This window comes from Candoia aspera, chromosome 13 (genome assembly GCF_035149785.1).
Source record: "Candoia aspera isolate rCanAsp1 chromosome 13, rCanAsp1.hap2, whole genome shotgun sequence".
Lineage (NCBI taxonomy): Eukaryota > Metazoa > Chordata > Lepidosauria > Squamata > Boidae > Candoia > Candoia aspera.
In genome coordinates, this window is record NC_086165.1 from 538,903 (window position 1) to 562,040 (window position 23,138).

General features: G+C 53.6%; 1 protein-coding gene across 1 annotated transcript; it reads right to left on the reverse strand.

Annotated features, from left to right (window-relative positions):
* Positions 1-3,622: 3,622 nt before the first annotated feature.
* On the reverse strand, positions 3,623-21,457 carry ALDH1A2 (aldehyde dehydrogenase 1 family member A2). Its single transcript, XM_063314016.1, has 12 exons — positions 21,226-21,457; positions 20,290-20,430; positions 17,992-18,121; positions 14,411-14,472; positions 13,076-13,204; positions 12,875-12,988; positions 7,010-7,112; positions 6,154-6,338; positions 5,713-5,877; positions 4,899-5,056; positions 4,735-4,809; positions 3,623-4,165 (listed from the first exon to the last, which is right to left on the reverse strand). Exons 1-12 carry the CDS (start codon positions 21,361-21,363, stop codon positions 4,093-4,095), a joined length of 1,473 nt encoding a protein of 490 aa, XP_063170086.1. The 5' UTR covers positions 21,364-21,457; the 3' UTR covers positions 3,623-4,092.
* Between the last annotated feature and the right edge of the window lie 1,681 nt (positions 21,458-23,138).

Sequence of the window (23,138 nt, forward strand, 5' to 3'; positions counted from 1 at the left end):
CTTTTCTTCTGGGAAGGCGGGCCTCTGCTTTGCTACCTTCCCAGCTGTTTGGACACCAGCTGGCTTTGGGAAGGCTCTAGCTCCTTCTGTGCTTTTCCTGAGCTTTGGCTCTTTTGGCTCCAGCTCCCTGAGGTGGAGGATGGCTCCCAACAACCGCCTTGGCTTCCAAGGGTTCCCTCAGCAAGGCTCACACTTGCTGGTGCACCCTGGATTTTCAGATGCTGGAGGCCTGCAGCCTTCCAGAGGCTCGGAAGCAGCAACTGCCACGGACTGGCCACTGGAGTCCCAGGGCATTGAAAGCTCTGGTGCTGATCTTTCAACCCAAAGAGCGGAATGAAATCATTGGGCACAGATCCTACCACTTGGCCCCCCAGCCTGATGAGGCCTGCAGAAACACAGGAGGGCCAGAGCCTTCCAAAGGAAAATGTCAAAAAGAGAATAAATAGCTGAATGTGGCCAGGATAATTGTGTCTGGCCCCTGGGGGTGGGGTGGCCCATGTGGTTCTGGGCTTTGGGGTGCATGAACAAGTCGCGTAGCGGGATGCAGGGGGGGAAGGGCTCGGAGCTGCTGCTTTTCGATAATCCCCACAGGTCGAACCACCTGAAAACCTGCTTCCCCAGGTGTGGATGAATACCTGCAAAGGGCGTCTCCAGGCACTGCGAGGGGCCCGTTCAGTGGAGATGCAGGATGCCCCAAAGGTGCTGCAGCATCCTAGAAGGTCGCAGACAAGCGTCCTTCAAAAGCCCGGGCCCCTCGCTGCTGCTCAGCCAGCTCCCACCCCGTGAATGCAGCCGGCTGTGCTAACCTAACTCGGCGACTTCCCTTTCCTGTTCCAGTGGGCCTTCAAACCCAGGGGGCTCAGCAGGGACTGGGGTGCTAACTTCATACCTGTGACTCATCCACGGAGGAAATAAAATCATCACTTCTTAAAACTTAATCCAAGAGTCCTGCAGAGAAGCAAGAATTTACTGCAGAGGCTGACGATTCACTTTCACTGATAGCTCAACTTTATGGCCACAGTGGGTGAGAATGAACTCTGCCTCTGACCTGGATCTACAATATAGGGTTTTCTTTTTAAAAAAAAGAACATAATGCAGCTGCAATAATAATCCCACTAAAATCTGTTCTCCCCCCACTTCAATTTCGAAAGGAAAATACAGCTACTGAGAAGGCCTTGCCTTGGTTCAGATAGGCACTCTTGGGGTCCCACTGAGAGGAAAAAAGGGGCAGGTTTTGTTCTGGAAACTCTTTATGGAAAATAAGGTTTTTCTTCTTCTTGTCGCTGCTTGCGTTTAAAATTATATGCAAGATTTTAAGGGATCTCCAGAGATTTCCAAGACCTACGAGAGGTATGCCACCCTGAAGCTGAATTTCAGCAGTTTGTTAATGTTAAGGGAAAATGGCAATTTTGATTGTTACCTGACAATGATTATTTATTTGGAATAACACACACTGACACCACACATGTAATTCAGAGTATACAGTATAAATGCTTATTGCTAGCACAGGCCTTTTTAAAGGTACAGAACAGAAAAAGAAAGAGACATCTCCTTTCACAATGAATATTGGATATAACAAGAAAACTAATTTCTTAGAGCATATTTAAAGAAAAACCCTCTGCTATAACACTACAGGATGTGACATGCACATTGCACAGCTCAGGAATATTCTTATCTCATTTGGAAATGCTTCAGCGCTTGCAGAGAAGAAGCGCCTGGTGATGCCCTGGCAGAAAATACACCCGGGCAGAAGGTGAGTCAGGGCACGGAGGAAACCCTGCAGGCCCCTGGCCCACCCCGAAGGGCCGAGGTGGCAGGTCTGCCCAAACAGGTCAGAGGGAGCGTCTCCTGTGCAAGGCGGGTCAAAATGGTGGGCACCTGCACGCACACACAGTTTGGGCAATGAGGCTTGCATAGAAGGCACCCGCTACTCTGTGCCACATGGCATGGGGGGGCGGGGCAGAGAGAGCCATTTTGTTTTATGCCACAGAGACCACGCTGCCTTGGGCCAGACTTGTGTGGGGTTGAGCCCCAGCAGCCCCAATCCTGTACCTGCGTCCCTACCAAGCTGCACGCCCCCCCTCCCAAGTATTGCCCGGTGCATCTGTGTCAAGGCGCTGTCACTCCGAAGCTCGGCGTTTCTGACCCAGAATCATTTTGGGAGACCCACTCACAGAATGCAGCTGAGTACACACAGCTGTCCTTCAGACATCCAAAATCCAACCCAAGAACAACGGCTCAGAACAGCAACTTCGGTGTTTGGGTTTCAAATGCCTCTGGAGGCACTCTGTGCTTTGGCACAACTCCTGGTGAATCCTAGCCAGACAGGCCTGAGAATCTGCGCTGCGGCTGGCGGTTCGGTTTCCCATGTGCTTCTGAGCTCCTCTAGCCAGAATTTGGGGGGGGGACAGGGGTGCTCCAGGGGGGCCGTTTGAGTAAGGTGAGGGCACCCTCTGAGTTCATTTCTTTTCAGAGCAAAGGCCTCCCCCTTCCTGGACAGCGTGGGCTGCTTGAGATCAGAAACTGGCATGTCAAGCAGAAAGCAGCCAAGGAGCGGTCCCACCGTAGCCAGCTCAGAGGTGGATGCTGCAGCCACTGACCGGAGTGACTGGGCTCCATCTGCCTACCTGTGGCTTCCTCCATCTTAAAAGCAGCCTCCTGGGGCTGTAGCTCAGCAAAGGTTTTTTGGGAGGGGTCTCCCCAAAACTTCTGCCAGTGCTGGGACGGAGGGCTGCTTGGTCACCCGGTGGAGGCAGCATTGCAAGCGGCTGATTAAGTCAACCTTTGCCCTCTTCAAAGGGGGCCAGGTTGGCATCTAGGCCAAAATCATCCAATGAGCTGGAGATCTAACAGTCGGAAGTGATGTTGTGCTCTTTGGGGGCAAGGGAGGAGCCACGTGGCTGATTAGCCTATGTGGAGTTGGCATCATAGCTCCCAAGGCAACTAGGAGGTAGCTACGCCGGCACTGCCCTGGGTAGGATAGGGAAGCATCCCCCGCACCCTCAGTTGCCTTGTGCAGTCATGCAAGGGGAGGAAATGTGGGGAATCCAGGAAGCCCATTTTCACTGAAACAGAAGGGCTTTGCCCTAGTGGGCACCTTTGTGACCCCTCTGTGAAGGAATGAGAATGGGAGCTCCTTGGGCCAGGACTGGAGAGGCAGCCACGAACGGGCACGGCTTCCTCTCTCAGGCACCAAGTGTGCTCTGCTGTAGGGATCTTCCCAGAAGTGGCTTTATAAGGGCAAAGTTGGGGCGCACTGAACTGGCTGATGCTTTCCGGTGGCCTCGTGGCAAAGGACTTGGAGCCTGCCTCTGGGGAGCCACAACATTCGGGCCTGGCAAAAGCTCACTCCATCTGGCGCAGCAGGAGGTGGGAAGGGGATGTTGTGTGCCAGGCCATGGCAGCCATGGGGGCTTCTCTTGTCACTGTGCTGCTGCCTCTAAGTCAAGGAGAAGTGGGGGAGATGCAGCAAAACTTGCAGGGGTGGTGGTCTTCTACCCAGTGAGTTATTTCAAATCAAGCTGTTTGCAAGGTGGGGCTTCCTCTCCGAGACCCCTGCTTTCAGCCCAGGATGGAGGCCCCACAATGCTACTGGCCAAGCAGCGTGTTCCTCCCACCCCAAGGCGACGGCACAGGCAGTGGATCAGGAGCCCAGGGCGCGTTCAAGACCTGTCTGGATGCTTTGCCCAGAGAGAAGAGCGGCTCTCTGTGGCCAGTGGCTCGTTTCCAGCCGTGGCAGTGGGCCACGTCCTGCCTTCTCCTCCCCCGGCATCACACCAAGCCAAAAAACCTATAAAAGCGGCCTTTCTGGTCAGGCTGAGGAGGCTGTGTGCACGTGTGTCTCTGTGTGGGAACACTGGTCAGCGATCGAGCTCAGACGTTTTAAAAGGGTTTTCTAGTGCACAAGATCAAAGGAGTACAGTGTCAGCAGTGGAGAAGAACCATCAAGTTGAATAATGAACCTGGTTGCAATGCTATGTTTTAAAAAAACAAACATCAGTGTCACTTCTTAAAAATTCCTGAGTGCTTAGTCCCTCTAGAGGAGTACAGAGGCCCGTCTGGTGCTGCGGAGCCGGGCACCTTCCTCTTCCCTTACGAGTTCTTCTGGGGAATCTTTATGGTCACCGTCTTCACCTCGGAGTATTCTCGCAGCCCGCATTCGCCCCTAGCCGCAAAAGGAAGGGGGAAGGGTCAAGGCTGGGCTTGGCTGCCCCCCACCAGCACTCAGCTCCTGCGCCACAGACAGGACCAGCTGGTCCCTTCGTGGGCAGAAGGAGGACCAGCCGGGAGAATGCTCCAGAAGGGACGCCTGAAAAGTGGGCAGCTCTGGCTCGGGCACCAGCTGTGGCCAGATTCCCCAAAGGAAGGGGAGATGAGCCAGACCACTTGTGTCCAGCTGTGTGATTCCAAGTTCTTTGGGGGGGGAGACATTTGGCTTTTCCCCCTCAGAAACAAGGCCCGACTGAAATATGGCTGTTGAAAAGTCTTCAAGTTTTGAAGAATTTTGTGGAGAGGGATTTCAACCTCTGAGGAAAAAAGGGAGTCCTGGTGGGTTCACCCCCAAACTATTTTGTGACTGTGCAGGCGGGGTAGCTAACCAGGACAGAAGCAGAAGCTGATCTCCCCACCCCCAAGTTCCTCTCTGTTGGGAGGCTGCTGTCGGGCAGGTTCCAGGATCCTCCTTTTCCCCAGGGACCAGCCCCGTCAGTCCCCAGCAAGAACATCTTTGCTTACATTTCTCTTCCATTGCCGGACATCTTGAAACCCCCAAAAGGACTCTGGGCATTTAAGGCATTGTAACAATTTATCCTGGACAAAAATAGAAAGAGGGAGAATGAGGGGAGCCCCCACGTTGCCCACGCCCCGGAACAGCTGCCAAGCTCTGCCCCGTCCCTCACCAGACAGTGCCCGCCTGCATGGCGGAGGAGACCGTCAGTGCCTTGTTGATGTCGCTGGTAAAGACGGCCGCTACCAGCCCAAAGTCAGAGTTGTTGGCTCTCTCGATCACTTCTTCCATGGTTTTGAACCGCAAGATTTCTTGAACAGGCCCGAAGATCTGCAAGAGAAAGGGGTGGAGGTAGAGCAAAGCCTTCGATGTTGGGAACATCCCAATTTTCTCTGAAATCAGAGTCCATCCTTCCTTACAATGATTTGTATGCCGCCTACGCATAAGGCCCCTGTAGGGCATGGGAAATCATTGTTCTATAGACACATAATTGAGTTAATTGCATAAAAGAAATTCATGAAGCTTTAAGCCCATGGCAAGGAAAAACAAACAAACAATGGGAGTGGCGGAGAAGGGCGTGCCCAGAAATATTCCCCTTGAGGAAGCCCTTGAAAGCTGCTGGGGTCTCAGGGCAGACACGCAACCCCGCAAGGGACTCCCAGAAGCACCGGGTGAAATGTCCTCTGACCAGGCGACGGGTGGGAGAGAGAAGCCCCAGCAGTAACTCCAGTGGGTTGAAGAGGGGCTTGGATGCTCCTGTTGATGGGGGGCAATCGACTATATTAATGGCCTCTTCCAGGAAGCCCTGGGGATGTCTCAGCCAAAGGGGATGTCTCAGCCAGGATAGGACCCTGGGGCCTATCAAGTCAGGCTGGGTTGGGGGTCTTGCTGAGCCTGACAGGGCAGGGGAGGGGCACAAGGGGGCCGTGCGGATAAGTTGGAGCTGTGGTCTTGTCAGGCCCAGAAGGGCAGGTTGGGTGGGGTACCTCTTCCCTGGCAATGCGCATGTCATCGGTCACATTGGAGAAAACCGTGGGTTCGATGAAGAATCCCTTGTGGCCCAAGCCTTTGCCCCCACATTCCAGCCGGGCTCCTTCGGCCACTCCACTCTGGATCAACTCCAGGATTTTGTTGTACTGTTTCTTGTCGATCTCGAAGGAGAGAAGGGGAGGGGAGGGGCCATGTCAGGTTCTTTGGCCCCACTGGCCCAGGACTCCAAACTGTCTTTGTCAGCCACACACCTTTTCCCTTCTGCCCCACAGCAGGAAAGGGGGTTGCTTGCCCACAGGCCACTGCTCTGTCCCGCCATTGGTCCAGAGCTGAAAGTCCACCCAGAGAACAGGGCCTTCCCTGCCCCTTGCCCAGGGCTCAGTTTGAGCCATGAGGGTCGGCTGCAGGCACTGCCTGCCCACCCATTATCTACCAACCTGTGGTCCTTGCTCCGTAGTTGGGTCAAAGGGACTCCCCACAACTCTCCTTTTGGCCCGTTCAACACTCCTCCGGACAAACTCCTCGTAGATGGGCTCCTCCACATAGATCCGGGAGCCAGCCGTGCAGCACTGGCCCTGGTTGAAAAAGACCCCTTGGTGGGCCTGCTCTACTGCGTAGTCCACTGCAAAGTCAGAAAAGGGTTAGAGCCTCATCTGCAGGCCGCTCTTGCATCACACATTGCTCCCTGCATTGCAGCTTCAAAGGAGGGACAGAAAAAGGGCTGCTGCAGAGGAGTTGGGGGGTTTAAAAGATCAAAACATCCATACACATGTTAGTCACATGGTTTTATGTAGGATCCCTTTAAAATGGAGCAGAGATCAAAATGGTTTCCAGAGTCTGAGCAGAGCTATGAGAAAAGCCCACGACATGCTGCTTGTGGTGGTCGATACTCGTTCTGACAACAATGGATTAATTAATATTTTTGCTTGCACAATTCAGGCTGGGAAAAATCATCAAACCACTGGAAGAAACCCAGGACTTGGCCTATTGTTCAAATAAAAACCCAGGAGCTGCAGCAATTTGCCTCAGAGCGCAAGGACTCAAAGTTGGACTCCTGGAGTCCCAAGCGACTGGCGTGATGCTCCTGGGCACATCTCTTTGCTGGCACTTGTCTCACCCAGGTGGTCCCTGGGCTGACACCCCCTGGAGCTCTTTCCTCAGACCCTGGGGCCCTGGATCTTGTCATGAGGAGAAGGAGGAGACACTGAGGCCGATGCACAAAGGTGCAGGGGTGTTCTGAGGTCAGCGGGGCACCGAGGAACATCAGCAAGGCCTGCAGGCAGGACAACTTACAATCTGCATCTGCAAAGATAATATTGGGGCTCTTTCCCCCGAGTTCCAGAGTCACCCTCTTCAAGTTGCTTCTGCCAGCTGCTTCTTGAATCAGCTTTCCAACCTCAAAAGAAGAAGAAGGAAGAGTTTAGCTTGTCCTACATCATCACACAAAGCTCAGCGCCACCCAGTGCTCTGGGCAGAGGGTGCCACTTTAATCCCTCAATTAATCCCTAAATTGGGTGAATCAGAAGCAGTGGGGAGATTAGTGCAGCTCCCATACAGCCCCCAGAGAATCTCAGCCTGTCCACACAGTCCAGGGTGGAATGGGGAGGGGACTCTAGCTTATTCCTTGCCTCTGAGAGCAAAACACCCCTAGCTTGTCCATTTTTTTTGCCCAACGCCCCAAGTGCAGTTTGAAGGTGATCCAAGATCATCTTCACTTCTGCTAACTAGAAATGCTGAACCCAAGGAGTAAAAATTACTGCTCAGTCCCAGCAAACATCTGCTCACCCTCCCCCACTTTATCCAAGGGAAAGACAAGGCAGGAGCCAGGGGCTTTGCCTGCAGATGCAACACCTGCTCTTTCTTCGGGGCTATTCAAAGGGAGCTGCAAAACCCCATGGCCAGCATTCCCCTTTCAGGGCCTGCACTTCAAGAGCTGGGAGGAGGAAGGAAACGTTCCCTCTAATGGGGAAACAAAGCAACAGCAGCCACTTTGCCACTGAGCATGGAATAAATTAACTCATTTCAGCCATCGCCAGTGTCATGGAAATACAGAGTCCAAGGGCTGAATTCAAACTTGGTGTGGAAGTGCAACGTGTGGTTGAAAGAGACCAACAATCCCCTCTGTGTTTTAAGCCCAGACCAAGCAGGGATTTAAAAAACAATGAAGAGCTTGGACCCTTTAACTGCCTGGCACCTTCTGAAGGACCTGTAGAGCTGCCACTGACTGGTTGCCTCCCCTGCAGCGCCAGTCCCTGTTGGGACAACCTTGGTTTCATTTTCCTTGGGGGTTCCTTTACACTTTTGTATCACTTGGTCCAAGGATTCCACCTTTCAAAAGGGGGTTGGAAACGTGCTTCCAAGATGGGCCAGTCTTGGGAAGAAAACCCTGGTTCTTCTCAGGTAAATCTGAGGTTTTACTCAGAGACTGGCCAACAGCATTTAGATCTGTTAACACCCTTGCATTATTTTCTACGAGGTATAATTTGCAAATAAGGCTTTTACATTTTGTTTGACTCATGTGCAGCAAAGTTTCTTTGCCTTCAGAACTTCCAAATAGCCCAAAAAAATTATGCAATTTCAGCAGGGGGAAAGGGTGTCAAAATCCTATTTGTTCTCTACCCTCATTCATTCATCTTCTTCTTTGATCCCTTTTTTTTAATTGCTTTCTTTGTGAGTTGTTAAAAACTCTGTTTTAAATTTATGGCGAGCTGCTTTGGAGACTTGGTTTATGGCTGAATGGAAAATTGTTATATTAAAACAGAGGAATATAGCCCAAGCAAAGGAGTCCCTTGCAGGTATTACAACATTCCCACAGACTGCCCCCCCCCTCGAGCCCTCAGTTGCCTTGTGGAGCACACCATGGTTATGCAAGCCTCTGGGAGGGGCCTGTTTGCTGTACAAACACAAGGCCCCCCTCGGACTGACATGGACACCTGCTCCTGAATCTGCCAGCTGTTGGCGCACAGCGCTGGGGCCCAGCTGAGCTCACCCTGCCAGACAAGCTTCCACAACCCCACAGGAGGAGGTTCTGCCCAAGCCACATACAGGATCAGGTTGTAGCCTAAGGATGGTGGATGGTGGAGAGGACCTCTTGTGGCCTCCTGGAATGGTTGACCAAGACATTTTGGGGCTGAGGTTGAAAAACGCAAACAGTTGCTTCCCAGAGGAGGTTCTGTACATGTTGGTGGAACATGAGGGGGAGACCCTCTAGGCAAGTTGGGCTCCTTTGGCTCCAACAAGTCTGCTTCCCTGACGCCATCCACCATCTCCTAACTGGCTTCTGGACTTGCAGTTTGTGGGGCAACTTCCTAGCTTCTCAAGGAGATCCCGATTCAGGGTTCCCACCGAAATGGAGTTCACCACAACATTTGGGAAGGATGTCCACAAATAATTCCAGGAGCTCTGCAAAGAGATGGTATTTCTCTCAGGGGTCGGTCTGCCTGTCCCTAGCCTGGAGGATGTGATACCCTGGGAAAGGTGCAGGCCCAGCCCCATTGCTCCTACCGGAGGTGGCTGGCTGGCCTGGCTCTGGCAACAGGACAGGAGGTGCCTGCTGAGAAGGGCAGCTATTATCAGCAGTAAGGCAGCTGTTCGCTCCAAACATTTGCTTGGCGTGAATCAATATTGGCCTCTCCTGTAGTTTGCTTTGATGGTCTTGCCCCATATCTTGTTGACTAATGATGAACTCATGCTTTGTTCAGCTCTTCACGGCAGAAAGAAAACACTCGCGCAAGCTAGGCAGGCATACTGTTTCCCAGGCTTTTGATTGAAGTTGTTGAGGGACCTGGCTAAACATCTTGGACCATCCACCAAAACCATTAAAACACACACACACACACAACTTACAAAAGAGAATGTGTCCAGCTCACTGGGGTGTGTCTCTGCTGCACCACCCAAACCCCAGCCATTCATCTCCTTACACAAGCTGCATCTGATTGCCGAGGGAAAGTAAACTTGGATCAAACTTCAATTGTTCTGAGATCAGTCTAGAGTTTCTGTCTAAAGGGGACAGGATGGGGGTGAGGAAATGTAAATCATCTTGTGAGATGGAAACAACGTGATTGCTTTGGAACAGAAACTATGGCTAAGTATAGAGATTTGCAAGGCTCTCCAAAAAGGAGCCAACTGCAGTGTGGGATTAATATCCACCCCCCCGCCCCTGCCACAACGTGCAGTGAAGTATGGCTTTCCAGCTTCCCAAAGTGACACCCAGGACCTGCCTTCTCAGTATGTTGCTGGACTCTTTCCACACAAGACTCGCCTGAAGAGATCAGCTCAGGTCAGAGTAATCCAGTAACCCAGAATTCGGCCTCCAAGAGTCGCCAACCAAGTGGTCTCGAGAAATTCCCAGGCAACGAATTAAAAGCAAGCCAAACCATGGTTATAGTTACCAAATGCCAGGCCTGAGAGACACCCTGCAAGACCACCTGATTTTTGCTGCTACAGAACTTGGTTGAAGAATTAATTGCATCTTTGTATCTTGGTTTGGGAAATGTGAAGTGGAAATATTCTACTCAGTTGAATTAAGTTCTCCTCCATCTCTGCTCATCCATGTCTTGTTCCCGTTGTTCAGGAGATCTAATGGAACACCTTCACACCTGAAGCTCTATCTCCTTTGCTCAGCCACCCCACATTCTCCCTCCTAGCATGAAAATGCTGGCATTTTGCCTCCCTGGCAGTGAACATCCCCCTGGTTTTTGGCCCAGCAGTGGAAAGGAAGCTGCAGGCGCTCAAGCCCCATGGAACCCCATGGAAATGACTCACAGATGTGCAACTGCCTGCCCATCTCCCCATGCAGAGCAAGCGCTTACTTGGGACAAACCCACTTGGTCCCCAGCCCCAGCCTGGCCCCCCACCTTGCGACCTGCAGGGTTCAGCTCTGGCACCGCCATGGCCCTTGGCAAAGAGATGACCAAACACGCACAGTTGTGGCCCAGAGGAAGGTGGGTGGAACTGTGAAATAGCCGCGGTGCCGCAGTACCACGTAGCCGAAGGGCCGAAGAGCAAAGGTCAAGTAAGACGCACCCAGAGTGACAGGCGGAGGGGGCTCCAAAGCAAGGGAGCTTTTAGGCACTGATGGAAAGTGGGGAGGAAAGCAGGACCCTCCTCGCCCCCCCACCCCCGGCTCTTCAAATGCTGCTTTGCGGAAGAAGCGAACCGGCAGACGATAAAGAAGAGCATCTTCCGTATATGGCAGCACCCATCCATGGGGTGGAGAAGGCTGGGCTCAAGGGAGGACTGTTTTGTTGATTTCCCCCATTTCCAAATGCATGGTCAAGCACGACTTTGGGAAAAACCAGAGCAGTGTCTGGGTCCGTTTTGCCGCGCTGTCTCTAATGAGCCATGGATGAAAAGCCGGCAATGGGGGACTGCGTGAAGTGATCCGTGACAAGGGAGTTTGGCTAAGACAGCCCCTGGCGGTGTGTGAAAGGCTCCTGCACCACCAGGCCTCCACCTGCAAGAGGTGAGCCACGAACAGGGCTGGGGTGGGGTGGGGGCTCAAATGGGACACATCAAAGGATCCCGGGGAGAGCATCCATTCTGGTGCCAGGCAGGAGGAGGAGGAACAGTCCCTGGGAGCCTGGAAATGCTAAAAAGACTGGACCCAACCCTGTGCCCATCAGTGGCTGACCACCGCGGAGCCCACTCGGTAAAGCTGCAGACCTTGACTGCTAAATGCCTACAAATTGCCAGCCTGGGCAGAGATCCTATTTTTCACATGTGTGGAATAATGGATAATAAACCCTCCTGAATTCAGCGGCACCTCCTTCTGAGCAAGGATGCAGCTGATCAGGGAGCACAGCTAAGCTTTTAAGGGCAGATGCCACCTTGATTTCTAGCCTGCTGTGACAGAAACGGGTGCTGAAAATATACCTATTAATATGCAACTGGGCATAAAATAATTCTGGGGAAAGAGCTTCAGTGGTAAAGTGCAGAATAGGCTCATGGTTAACACTTGTTTTGTTACTGCTGAGTAAAAGAAAGTACCAATGCTGGGAGGGGGAGGAGGGGGCTTCAGGGGCCTGGAAAACTTGCTTCAGAGCGCGTCCTCTCACCCATCAGCCCTGAGGACTGGGAAGCCTTATCCAGCACAGATCCAAGCCCCATCAGGGTGACTGCAACACCACATCTTTTGGGACATTTTGCTGGTGGTCGTTCTGGGCCTGAGCAAGAATGTGCTCAGTCTGTTAGCTGATCAGCTGCTGGTCCAGGTTCTGGGCATCAACCCTGGTGACCGCTGGAGATGAGTCACTCGGGCACCCAGGAGCAGCCCAAGAGTGAGCGATGGCATCTGCAATCGCAAGGGATTGCTGGGAAGCAGTGGGCTTTTCAGGGGCTCAGTGCTCCAAGGAACAGCTGATCTTGAAACATCTCCTTGGAAGTGTGACTCCGATGACTTGCTGCTGCAAGAATTCCACAGGACAGGAAATCAAAAGCAACATGAAACAGTGTACACTCAAGTTGCATTAAAATATTCCAGCTGCTCCTGCTTTAGGTCCTTAGAGAATGGCTTTTTTTCATCCTGCAATGCTTTTCACTTCCTATTACCAGCTTTTCAAGGCAAACACTGAATTAGGGCAAAATCCAGAGCATTTTAATTTTAAATGCCTATTAAAAACGAAAGCCCTCTGGAATGATAGGGAACATTTATTTTGGCTGCAGTAGGCAGTTCTGAAACCAAACCCATCTCTGTTTTCTTCCCACAATAAGTCAGCATCCTGAGCAAGAGCCTGTTTAACCAAAACACAGGCCAGAGGCATTTACCAAATTCACCAGACACCTTACTTGGTGGGGACAGGCGGCTCCCCCCAGACTCTAAGGGAGCACGGGGGCTGAGGGGGACCTGGGTGAGAAGCACCAAAGAGCACCCTCCGACATGGGATCAGTCATCAAAGGTGCTGGGGGTGAGAGGCAGCTGGCTGGGACCTCAAGACCCCACAAAGCAGGTGGGAGAAGGAAGGGATTGCATGCAAACCCTGAGGAGTTATAGGAAGAGGTGTTGAAATGATTGGAAAGGCGGTTGAACATTGACCCCAACCCTAATCCGGTTTGCACAAGATAACTTCCTGGCCTGGTAAATTCCTGGCTTCAGTTCCTGCATCCTTGTCAATCCAAGGGACATGGCGATGCGCAATCCTCCCCTGGCAACACACTTACCTCTGTGGACCCTGTGAAGGCAACTTTATCGATCCCCACATGAGAAGCAATAGCTGCCCCTACGGTGGGTCCGAATCCTGGCAAAATATTGACCACGCCCGGAGGAAACCCCGCCTGGCAAGAGAGAGGGAGAGAGCATGGTGGAGTAAGGGACAGAAATGCTGGTGGGTCTGGGGCCGCGAGGATGCTGGGGCTCCTTACCTCCTTGATGAGGGCACCCAGGTGGAGGGCGGTGAGTGGGGTTTGTTCGGCCGGCTTGAGGACCACTGTGTTGCCGCAGCAAAGGGCGGGTGCAATCTTCCATGCAAACATCAGGAGTGGGAAGTTCCACTGCACAATATAACCAAAATGCTTTTACTGTTGAGTTAGTCAGTGCATCAAAAAAAGGATGGCTAAATCAGTTGACTGAACCTGCAGCCTGCGCCGTGGCTTTGTTTCCATTCTTGCAACAAAATTCTCTGTCCTCTTACAGGGTCTTTGTGCTCAGGGGTTGGACAGGGGTGCATGCAAATCAAGCAAAAATCAAATCAAACCATGTTCCATGCAAAGAGGCAACATGGCAGATCCTTTCCCATCTCCCATTGAAGAGAATTGCCAGATAAAGGATTGTAATCCCTTGGGAATTCTCGGCATGTCCTTGTGCTGGCTAGCAGGGGAATAATGTCCTCAAGAGCCTTGAAGTGTCACTTCAAGGGGCACCACCCCTTGCGGAGGGGGCTGTGAGCAAGCATGTGCTGTGTGCCCACGGACACCCCCTCCGGGCCCAGTTCACACGTCTGTCAAGAGGGAGGAGGCCAGGCAGCGGAGAAGAGGCTGCTGCTCCTTCCTCTCTCTTGGTCTCACGGGGAGCGCAGTGGCAGCCACCGCTCAGGGCTCTCAGGGGTCAGTGTGGACCTCAGTTGGCACCAACTCTGCAAACCACTGCAGGGTCATCTCTTCATAGCTGTGGCAACACGACAGGAGGGCTCACAGCTCGGTTCAGGGTGTGGGGCCATGCACTGATCTGGGAAGCTGTGTGCCTCACTGGAGGAGTGGGGAGGAGATGGAGTCCGGGGGGTGTCTGAGGAAAAAAGGCAGAAGATGTAAAATCCACTGCCTCCTGCTGGATGGCACAGGAGTTTGGACCTATTGGAGTTTGGAAGAGAAAAGATGGAATGGGCTCCACAAAGTTTTCCTCCCTCCCTCCCTCCCTCCCTTTTCTGTTTTTAAGAACAGCTTCCCTCTCCTCCTCCTGGTGCAAGTCTCTCTGTTGGCCGAGAGCCACCAAAGGCTGCCGGGTTGCTTGGCTTCGCTTGCTCCGGTCCTGGGAAGTCTGAGGCCGGACACCTCCCCTGATCATGCCGCTGCTCTGAAACTCTATTAAGATGTGCAGAGAAGCCGTCGTGGGGCCACAGCTGAAGATAGGCCAGCGGCGGGTTTTCCAGGCCTCCCCCACAGCCCGGTTTCCCCTAATGAGAAACACACCCAGGCTGGAGCCCCCTTCAAGGGAGCCGATTCCAATGAAAATAAATACGAGGTGCAAGCGGAGATACTCACGGGGATGATCTGTCCACACACGCCGATGGGTTCATACCTTGTAAAGGTGAAATAATCTCCATCTGGAAGAGAGGGGCCTGGTTACTCTCAAGAGCACCCGGCTCTGCCGTCCCCAAGAGGAAGGGCCAGAGGGAGAAGGGCTGCGCTGACGGCGGCTGTGGGTGTGGGTGTGGGTGCAGAGAGAAAAGAAAGACAGGCACTGCCCAGGGGTCTCTGGGGACCATCGCCCAGGGAAAGCAGGGAGCCATGCTGCTCCCATCCTCTGGCCCAAACAAGCCCCCCCCCACTCCCCTGCCCATTTCTTTCCGGGACCCCCTCCGTTTCCCTGGTCAGATTCCAGCTAGGTGCCGGTGGTCTGCCTGCTAGGGACTCCTGCCCTCGAGGATGGACCAGCCAAATCACCTCACCTGCTGGCTGAGCCTGTTTGATTTCCTGGCTGCCCTGCATGAAGTGGACCCCCATTCCTACTCCTGCCTGGGAAGGCCCTCTTCCAGGGGAAAAGGCTCAGATTTGAAAGGGCCGGTCAGACTGAACGCCCATCCCATGCCTTTGCTCCAACAACAACCAAGCGGGGCCTTGGTCAGACAGGGCCCGGAGGCTCCAGGCATCGCTTGCCTTGCAGAAGGCTGCAGCTGATCACGGAGATGGCGCCAGGGACGGTTGGTGAGTGACCGCCATTCAAAAGGTGCCCTATGTGGAGTGGAATGAAAGCCCCCCTCCCCCCGTTTCACTGATCTCCATCCATCATCGCTGCTTCGTGTAATAGCTGAGGGGTCCTGACCAGGTACTGGATCTTCTGCCCACTGATCCTGAGCTTTGGGGTTTTGAAAGAGGGAGGCAGTCCTCATTTCAAGAATCCTGCCCCCCTGCCCCCCCGCAACTTAATTATCGTTTTCTCAACACAGATGCTGTAAGGGTTTAGTCCCACTGCCCCCAGCTGGATCAGGGCATTGTGGGCATCACAGTCCACCATCACAGCTGGAGGGCAGTGCATTATGGGGCTGCTCACCTCCTCCTCGGCAGGGAAAGCTTTGCCTCTTGGTTGTTTCCGAGGGAAGAACCCAGGTCCTCTAACCATTATACTGCAGAAATGGCATGAGCCCAAGCCCACGCAACCGCCTGCGGAGCTGAGGAGGCTGCGTGGCTGAACCCAGAGGGAAGGGTGAGCTTGAGGCAGTAACTCATGCAGAGCCACAGCAGGTGGCCCCCTGCCCCCCACCCTGCTTGTTTGGGTGCCCGCCTGCCGTGGCTTCATCTTTTGCTTCTGGCCAGGTGGGACGGCTTCTCGGCCAGTTTCCCCAGAGTTTCAGTTGAGCCCGTCAGAAAGCTGCCAGGAGGAGGAGCCCATCGGTGCTCCCTGCCCATTCTTGGGGGCCTGGAAAGCATGGACCCCCCAGAGCACCCTGGGTCCCAGCCTTGTCTCCAGCCTTCTTTGGGGAGGGGCGTGGAGAAGAAGAGGATCACCTCTCAGACGATCAGGCCGCCAGCTGGGATCTGGTTTCAAGGGCAGTGATGTTTTCAAGACACTCCAAGGAGCCAAATAAAGACCAGCCAGTTATCAGCAAAAAGGGAGTGGAGAAAGGAAGCCGAGAGCAGATAAGGAAAGCTGCCACCCCCCCCACCCCCCCAGTAGGAGCAGGGAGAGGGAGAGGCGGCTGGGGAGCTAATTAATAAAAGGCCGGAGAGATAAAAGGAGACAGGACACCCTTCCCCAGCCCCGTGCTGGATGCGCTGGATGGGAGTGATAAAATCCTGACCCAGGACATCTGGAGGGCATCAGGTGGGGAAGGCCATGCCATGCCAGGCAGTGCAGCTGGAGCCAGCTGCTGGTTGGGCAGGGACCGCCTCACCCCAGGGATGTTCAGCACGGGGTTTTTGGGATCGGAGCATTTTCTGGCCAATCCTCTTGGGGCCTAGGGAGCCAAAGGCTGTCCCTGGAAGCCAGCGGGGCCTCAGAAGCAGGAAAGGCAGCTCTCGGGGACTCATTCTCACTGCTCTTCTGGCTTCTGAGGCAACAGGGAAAGGGCGGCAGGGCGGCTCTCGGAATTTTGAGAAATTGAGCTGTGGTGCTTGGCTGGAGGCAACTAGCAGGGCCTTCTCTGTTTCAGATCCCCAAAGACAAGACATTATTTTAAAATAATGTCTTTGGTCTAGTGGTTAAGGCAACGGGCTAGAAACCAGAAGACTGAGAGTTCTAGTCCTGCCTCAGGCATGAAAGCCAGCTGGGTGACCTTGGGCCAGCCCCTCTCTCTCCGCCCAACCCACCTCACAGGGTTGTTGTTGTGGGGAACATAGCAGGAGGAAGGAGTATTAGGTATGTTCGCTGCCTTGAGTTATTTGTAAATAAACAATAAAGGCAGGGTAGAAAATATAAAATAAAATAAAATAAATTAAAAAATACAGTCCCAGAAGAGCAAACTCCTCATGCCCTGAATGGAGCTGGGCACCCGGCCAGAGCCCGCTCCTTCCAGGGGCCCAATGCCCTGCCAAAGCAGCCAGGGACTGTGTGGGGTACTACTCCCAGCAAAGCTGGGTGGGAATACCAGGGGCTTTACCTCTCAGCTAAGTGGGGGGGAACCCCATGAACATGGCCCAGACAACCCACCTCAGTGGTGGGCATTGGGTCACTCAGGAATTTTCCTTAGGGGCCCCTGGATTTTTGGTATTTCACCCAGTTTCACCCAGTTGGCCCATGGCCACCCACTGCCAAAGGTTGGGGGCCCAGATGGTGAACTGAATCCTGGCTTGGGGCTGGGCAAGGCCAAATCATTTGACCGGGCCCAACCTGCAGGTTGTTCCTCCTCTATGAGCAGTTTCCCTTGTGCAAGGACTTACAAGACGGCCCCTGGGGGCACCTTTTTCTCACACTCAGGATTTGCAATTTGACAGACAAATTTAATAGACTTCCCTTGTGCGGGAGGGTTTATGGAGAGGACGGAGATTAAAGTCAGGCGTCTTCTCCATACCTTGACTGCCCACCTGATGTGCACTATAAAATGGGTGTTTGTGAGGCCAAGTAACAATGTTTGACAAAAATAGACCACTTTGCCCAAACATTGATCTTTGTGGAGCTGGGAATTGCCCTTCTGGGCGGAAACTGAGCAGGCAATGCTGAACGTTTTACTGTTTCCATAAAACCTCTGAAACTCCACAGCAATTAAGAGAATCCGACTTTAACCTGGTGCATAAAAGCATCAGAACCCCTTGGTGGTTCTCATCTGGTTGCCTTTTCAGCAGACCTGCCTGCCGTCCCAGGGAAGGATGGCTGGAGGGATGAACCGGGATGCTAAACAGGATCTGACAAAAGGGGCCGGAACAGCCAGGCTCTGCCCCAAAGTAGGACGTGTCTGCTGCTTTCCTCAAACAGCAGAGAGACCAGGGCTGTGAAAGGCCAACCTTTGGCCCATCTAGCAGAGGACTGCCCACCGTTAAGGAAAAATGGATCTCCATGTTCAGAGGCAGTGCCCTGCGTGGGGGTCTACATGGTAGCTGCATGCAATTGCCACAGCATGTGACTGAAGATATGCGCCCAGTCTTTGAGGAAGAACAGATGCATGGCAGATTCAGGGCAGAGAACTTACCCACCGGGATGGTCAGCCCATGAATCTTGTCTGCCCAACCAGCAAAATACCGCAAGGTCTTGATGACGCCATGAAGGTCAACGTAGAAAGCCTGGAGGAATGGCTTCCCACTGTTCAGCGACTCCATGGTCTGGAAGGCCAACAGAGAACACATGAGGAGTCCACCACAAGAATCAGTGCTTAGTTACCGAGTTGGTAGTGGAAATAGCCATGAGGAGTGTCAGGCAGGGAATGACTGCGCCTGGAGCCTGGTGCAAGAGACTGGCTCTGAACAAGTTGGGCCACCAAAACTGTGGCCAAGCCAGAATGCACTCATGTGTCTAGTCCACATGAAGAGAGATGGTGCAGAGCTTCCCCCCATGGCTGATCGAAGTAACAGCAGAATGCCCCCCAGAGGTCTAACGAAGGAGTAATGTAGGCCAAGGCCAACAGAGCTTCAGTAGGACACTGATGTGATTCAGGTGGAGCGCCTCCCTTGCAAGCTGAACATCCTGAGACACTGCTAGGGGTGCGGCTGCTCAGGGTATGCCGCAGACGGCCCTGCATCGGGCATGCCTGCCAGTCCTGTCCTGGGCGGGGTGCACTGTCCCTTTTCATTGGGCCCCTCAAAGCCATCCCAGCCAGCTATTCCCTGAAAGGAGGCGGAGCGACACAAAAGCCCCACTGTGTCCTGGTCTCCTGGGGTGGAATCTGCCCAGGAGATGCTGTCCTGAGATGCCATCCGCCCCTCCCTCTGCGGCTGCTCTCCCCAGGTCATTCAGACCAGCCTTTCGGCTCCAGCACAAGGCAAAGTGGTGCTGTCCTCCTGCCCCCTCTCAATGCCGAGTTGGAGTGCAGAAAGAGGGGCTGGATGTGTCCCTCCAGGGAGGGCTGAAGCAGGTCCTCAAGAGTGCCCGCCTCGGCTGCCCGAGGCCCTTCTGGCAGTTGAGATATCTTCCATGCCCCACTCTTCCCCACAGAGGCTCAAAACCAATCAAAACAAGCCGCAGGTCCTTGTTTAAGGGGATATTCTCATATTCCTCTTAAGGAGCCCCATAAAATGTTTGCGGCAATCACTTAAATCACTTTTAAGAGGCACCATTATCTGCCCATGATGGTTGCTGGCAGAGGAAATGCATCCGTGGAAGCTGCTGGGCGAGAGCCATAAATCCAGCCGATGCACAGAAGGGCAGTCGCTCGATTCCCCCTGCGAGTGGGGCCGGCAGCCTCGTATGTGGCAGACCCCGTTCAACAAAGGTTTGGCTCAGGAACCACAAATCCAGCCACCGGCAGACGGCCGACTTGATTTGCTGAGCCCTTCCCTTCTCCCTGTGGTGATTTTACAGCATACGCTGGTGGTAAGATGATTTAAGTGTTGACAAAGCTGGAATTAAGATGTTTGCTGGCTTAGTTCAAAGCACTTGACATGTGGAAAATAACATTAGGAATGCCACCGTGTCGGGGCTAACCACATGCTCCACCACAGCGCGCCTGAACTGTGCAGCTTGGTGTCTGTTTGGCACGCTGGGTGGGGGGAGCCCAGATCTGCTCAGGTCTGAATACTATTGCTTGGGCACAATTGTCAGCAACTTCGGCCGTTCAACCTGGATGCACCTGGAACCCCAAATTTCCTGCAGGCGGCCCTCTAGGTGCTCCCCCGAGAACATCAGTTGAGGAGAAGCAGTGGGAGGATCTGCCCAGGAGCGGCATCCCCAGAGATGTCAGAGCCCGTCCATCCCAAACTGGGGCAAAACCTTTGGGTGGGCCAGGAGGCAGCAGCCTGTTCCTGCAGGACCTTGCATGACCCCCGGGTCCCGGCTGTCCTCCACCTTGCCTCCCAGGTGGGGGGGTCGGGGGTCCTCAAGAGGCTTAAAAAGGTCAGGGTGGCAGCCCCAACCATACGATCAAAGACTCCCCCCTTTTCAAGTGTGTGGTGCAACATCCGATAAGTGGTAACATTAATTATCCTGGATGATTAAAAAGGTTATTTATCCAACGGGCGGGAGCAAGCTTCCTCTTCATAGGAAAGCACAAGTTGGTGAGTGAAAAGAAAAGATGCCGCTTCTAAAATTACGCTCCATAGTAGCATGGTCTGTAGCATGTTCTCCTCTCATGTAAGCGGCTGCACCAGCTGAACTGACCTGAGTCCACCAATACTCTGGCACGCAACGGCCGCCCCAGTTCGGACTTCACCAGTGATGGCTCAGACAGGAGGGTTTTCCTAAAAGCCAGCGTCGCTCCCTTGAGTGGGCGCTTAACCTTTGGGGATGCACTGCCACATGGGAAAGGGCCCCCCCTGCGTCCACACCCCCAACTCACAGCGAGGAGGGCCCGGTCTCGCTCCACCAGGTCAGCCAGCTTCTCTAGGAGGCGTCCTCGTTCGGAGGCGTCCATCCTCCGCCAGACCGAGCCCAGCGCGAAGGCCAGCCGAGCGGCCCCCACCGCCTTGTCCGCATCCGCCTGCAAAATGGGGGGAGCCCAGGTGGGGGGGGCTTAGAAAGAGGGAGGTGCCCCAAGAGCCACCCTCCTTGGGGGCAGCATGGTGTCGGGGCAGAGAGAAACCAATGCTTGTGGTTGCATCTGTCCTTGGAAGACCCACGGGGGGAAGCAAGCGAGCCAAGGAGGGCCGTCGCCCACCACTTTCTGGGCTCCCGGCCAAAGGGGAGGCTGGCCTGTGGAAGGGTGGTCCATTGCAGTGGGGGCTTCTTGCCAGCAGCATTCCAGGGATCCTGCTCTTTCCCAGCCCATCCAGAAAGACAGGGGATCCGGAAGCTTTTCCGGGTAGATGGGGGTCTTGCCTGCCTGCGCTTGGCAGCACAGTGGTGGCCCCCGAGGAGGCCCTTCCCTGGGTGCTGAGCTGCCCCAGAGCCTCCTTGGTTGGCTGGCACAGGACCACTGCAGCCCTTTGGAAGCCTGAAGCCAGGCTGCTGCTGCACCCCACCCACAGCTCCAGGGCCTGGCGGGGCTCAGGGGCAGCCCAGCTATTCCTGGAGGCCGGTGTCTTCCAAAGCTGGCTGGGCTGCTGGTGCCCAGAGCAGACGATGCCCGCAGGCCAGGCCCCTCAGCACCTTGGGGCCCCTGTCAGAAAGCAGCCCCCGGCCATTTCTAAGCCCTTCCTGACCATGGCGGCCGGCCATTTTTCTCTCAAGCTGACCTGCCTCGCAGGACTGTTGTGGGAAGATAATGAGGGGAGGCTGCCATTCGGCCACCTGCAGCTCAGGGCAAGGGCAGGCTAGAAATGCCATTGATCTCTACCTTGTCGGCTTCTTGCACATCGCAGATCTGCTCTCCTGTTGCAGGATTGAATACAGGAAATATTTTCCCACTCTCTGAATTCTGCCACTCATTGTTGATAAAAATCTGAAATGGGAAGAAAAAAGTGGGGGTTTTCATTTCTGGCTAAAAGCCAGAGATTACGGTTTGTTTTTCACCTTCCTCCGCTTTGGGGGTGCTGGCAAACGTCCTCCTGTCCCTCCTAAAGATGCCTTTCCCCACTGAGCCTCTTCTTCCCAAACCTAAGGCCCTTCAGGACTGCAATATCCATCATCCCTAGTCAACATTACATTCCCCCCCAGGGATTATGGGGGCTGTAGTTCCACTTGCAGGTCCTTCCGCTTGAAGGTCCTCAGGTTGGGAAAGTCTCTCTAGGCTGATTTCCAAGGTGTGTGGGTCCCTTTCTGTGAGCTTGGACAGAAGTTGGCATTGAGGATGGCGTTCTGTGCTGCTGCCCTCCTGGTTTTTTTTTTATTTGCCACTGCCACAGAGACCCCATCGCTGTGACCTCCCCTTAGTGAAGCTGGGAGGCCTCCAGTTTTGGCAGAATCAGGGCCCTCTCCATCTGCCTCCCAAACTGTTGAGGAGCATCCCACCTTTTCTTGGGCTGGGACTTCCCTGGGATCCCAGTCATAGAAAACAGCCACAAAGGAGGGGGGATTTGTGCCCCTAAACCCCCAAGAAAAGACAGGACAACATCCAGGAAGCCCAAAGGGGGGCCTGGCAGTAGCTGAGACATCCCCAAAAGCAGCCTGCAAGCATGCAGGCTGAGACCCAACAGGGGCCTTTCCCTCCAAGACCACCACTGAGCAGAGCAGAGATGCCCTCTCGGGGTTCTGGATCTCAGCCCTGGAAAGGGTTGGGATGACGGGCCTCGAATCTCGGAGGGCAGGAAAAGGAGGCCGGAGGAATTGCTACTGTTAATGGTTAACGTTCACGTCTTCCTGTCCCACGTTATATAAACAAAGCACAGGCTTCGCCAGATCATTTCTGTAAACAGAGTGCCTTCAAATTGGCAGTAAAATGGGAATATTTACTCTCTCCTCCATATAAAGTGCGTCCTCCAATCTCTTGGAAAGGTTTCAAGTCCTGAAATCCAGCAGCTGGCGGCTTTACAAGCCCGACCTCATGCTGAAATAACTCACTTTTGGGGAGTTTTCGGCGTTTGGTGTCAGGTTGTGCCATCCCCCCCGCCCCCCTCCCCACCAAGACACAGATTCTTCAGCGATAAATTAGGCTTTGCCAGCGCTTTTTAAGAACTTGCTCGATTCCAGTGGACATTGATTAAACGTTGAGAGCTGTACATTTGATCTGACTTTCATTAGGGCCAGTTCGTAAAAATGCCACCGGCTCGGACAAGCGATGACACATTGTGCGAACAACGGATCCCTGCGAAGCCTCAAATGGGGTTTTCATTCCACTCGTTTGTTTTGTTCTTATTTATTGCTACCATTGTAGTGGGCACCTCTAAATCAAGGGGGCTATTTGACAGCAAATGTTGCTATCGGTGAATTATATGTAGCTCATCCCCAAGACCAGATGAAGAAAGGGATAACCCCAGGGAAAAAAGGGCCCCTTTGTAAATCACATGGAGATTGGCAACGCCCAGAGTGGGCATTGTTCCTTCTCAACTGGGAAAGCTCTCCAGCCGGCACGATTGCCCTGGAATCAATGTTAATTAAGGCTGGCTGCAACCATAAATCAGCCCTGGGATTTTTACAGCTTAATTCAGCCTTAAGCAAGAGTGTGTGTGTGTGAATATATGGACGGTAACTGATTAACCAAGTTTCCCAACAGTTGCGAGGTCATGTGTTTTGATTTGAACCCAGAGTTACCGTCCTTGGGGAGTAAAAACAAGGGGAGGGGGCGGATCCTGGGTTAGCCATGGGCATTGT

Excerpts from the sequence above, each read along its gene's own strand:
- ALDH1A2 (XM_063314016.1), bottom strand. The coding sequence starts at position 21,363 with ATGAAAACCCCCACTTTTTTCTTCCCATTTCAGATTTTTATCAACAAT. Across the intron at positions 6,339-7,009 it reads TATCTTTGCAGATGCAGATT|TGGACTACGCAGTAGAGCAG; the intron begins GTAAGTTGTCCT and ends CTGACTTTGCAG. Across the intron at positions 5,878-6,153 it reads CTACGGAGCAAGGACCACAG|ATCGACAAGAAACAGTACAA; the intron begins GTTGGTAGATAA and ends CTCTCCTTCGAG.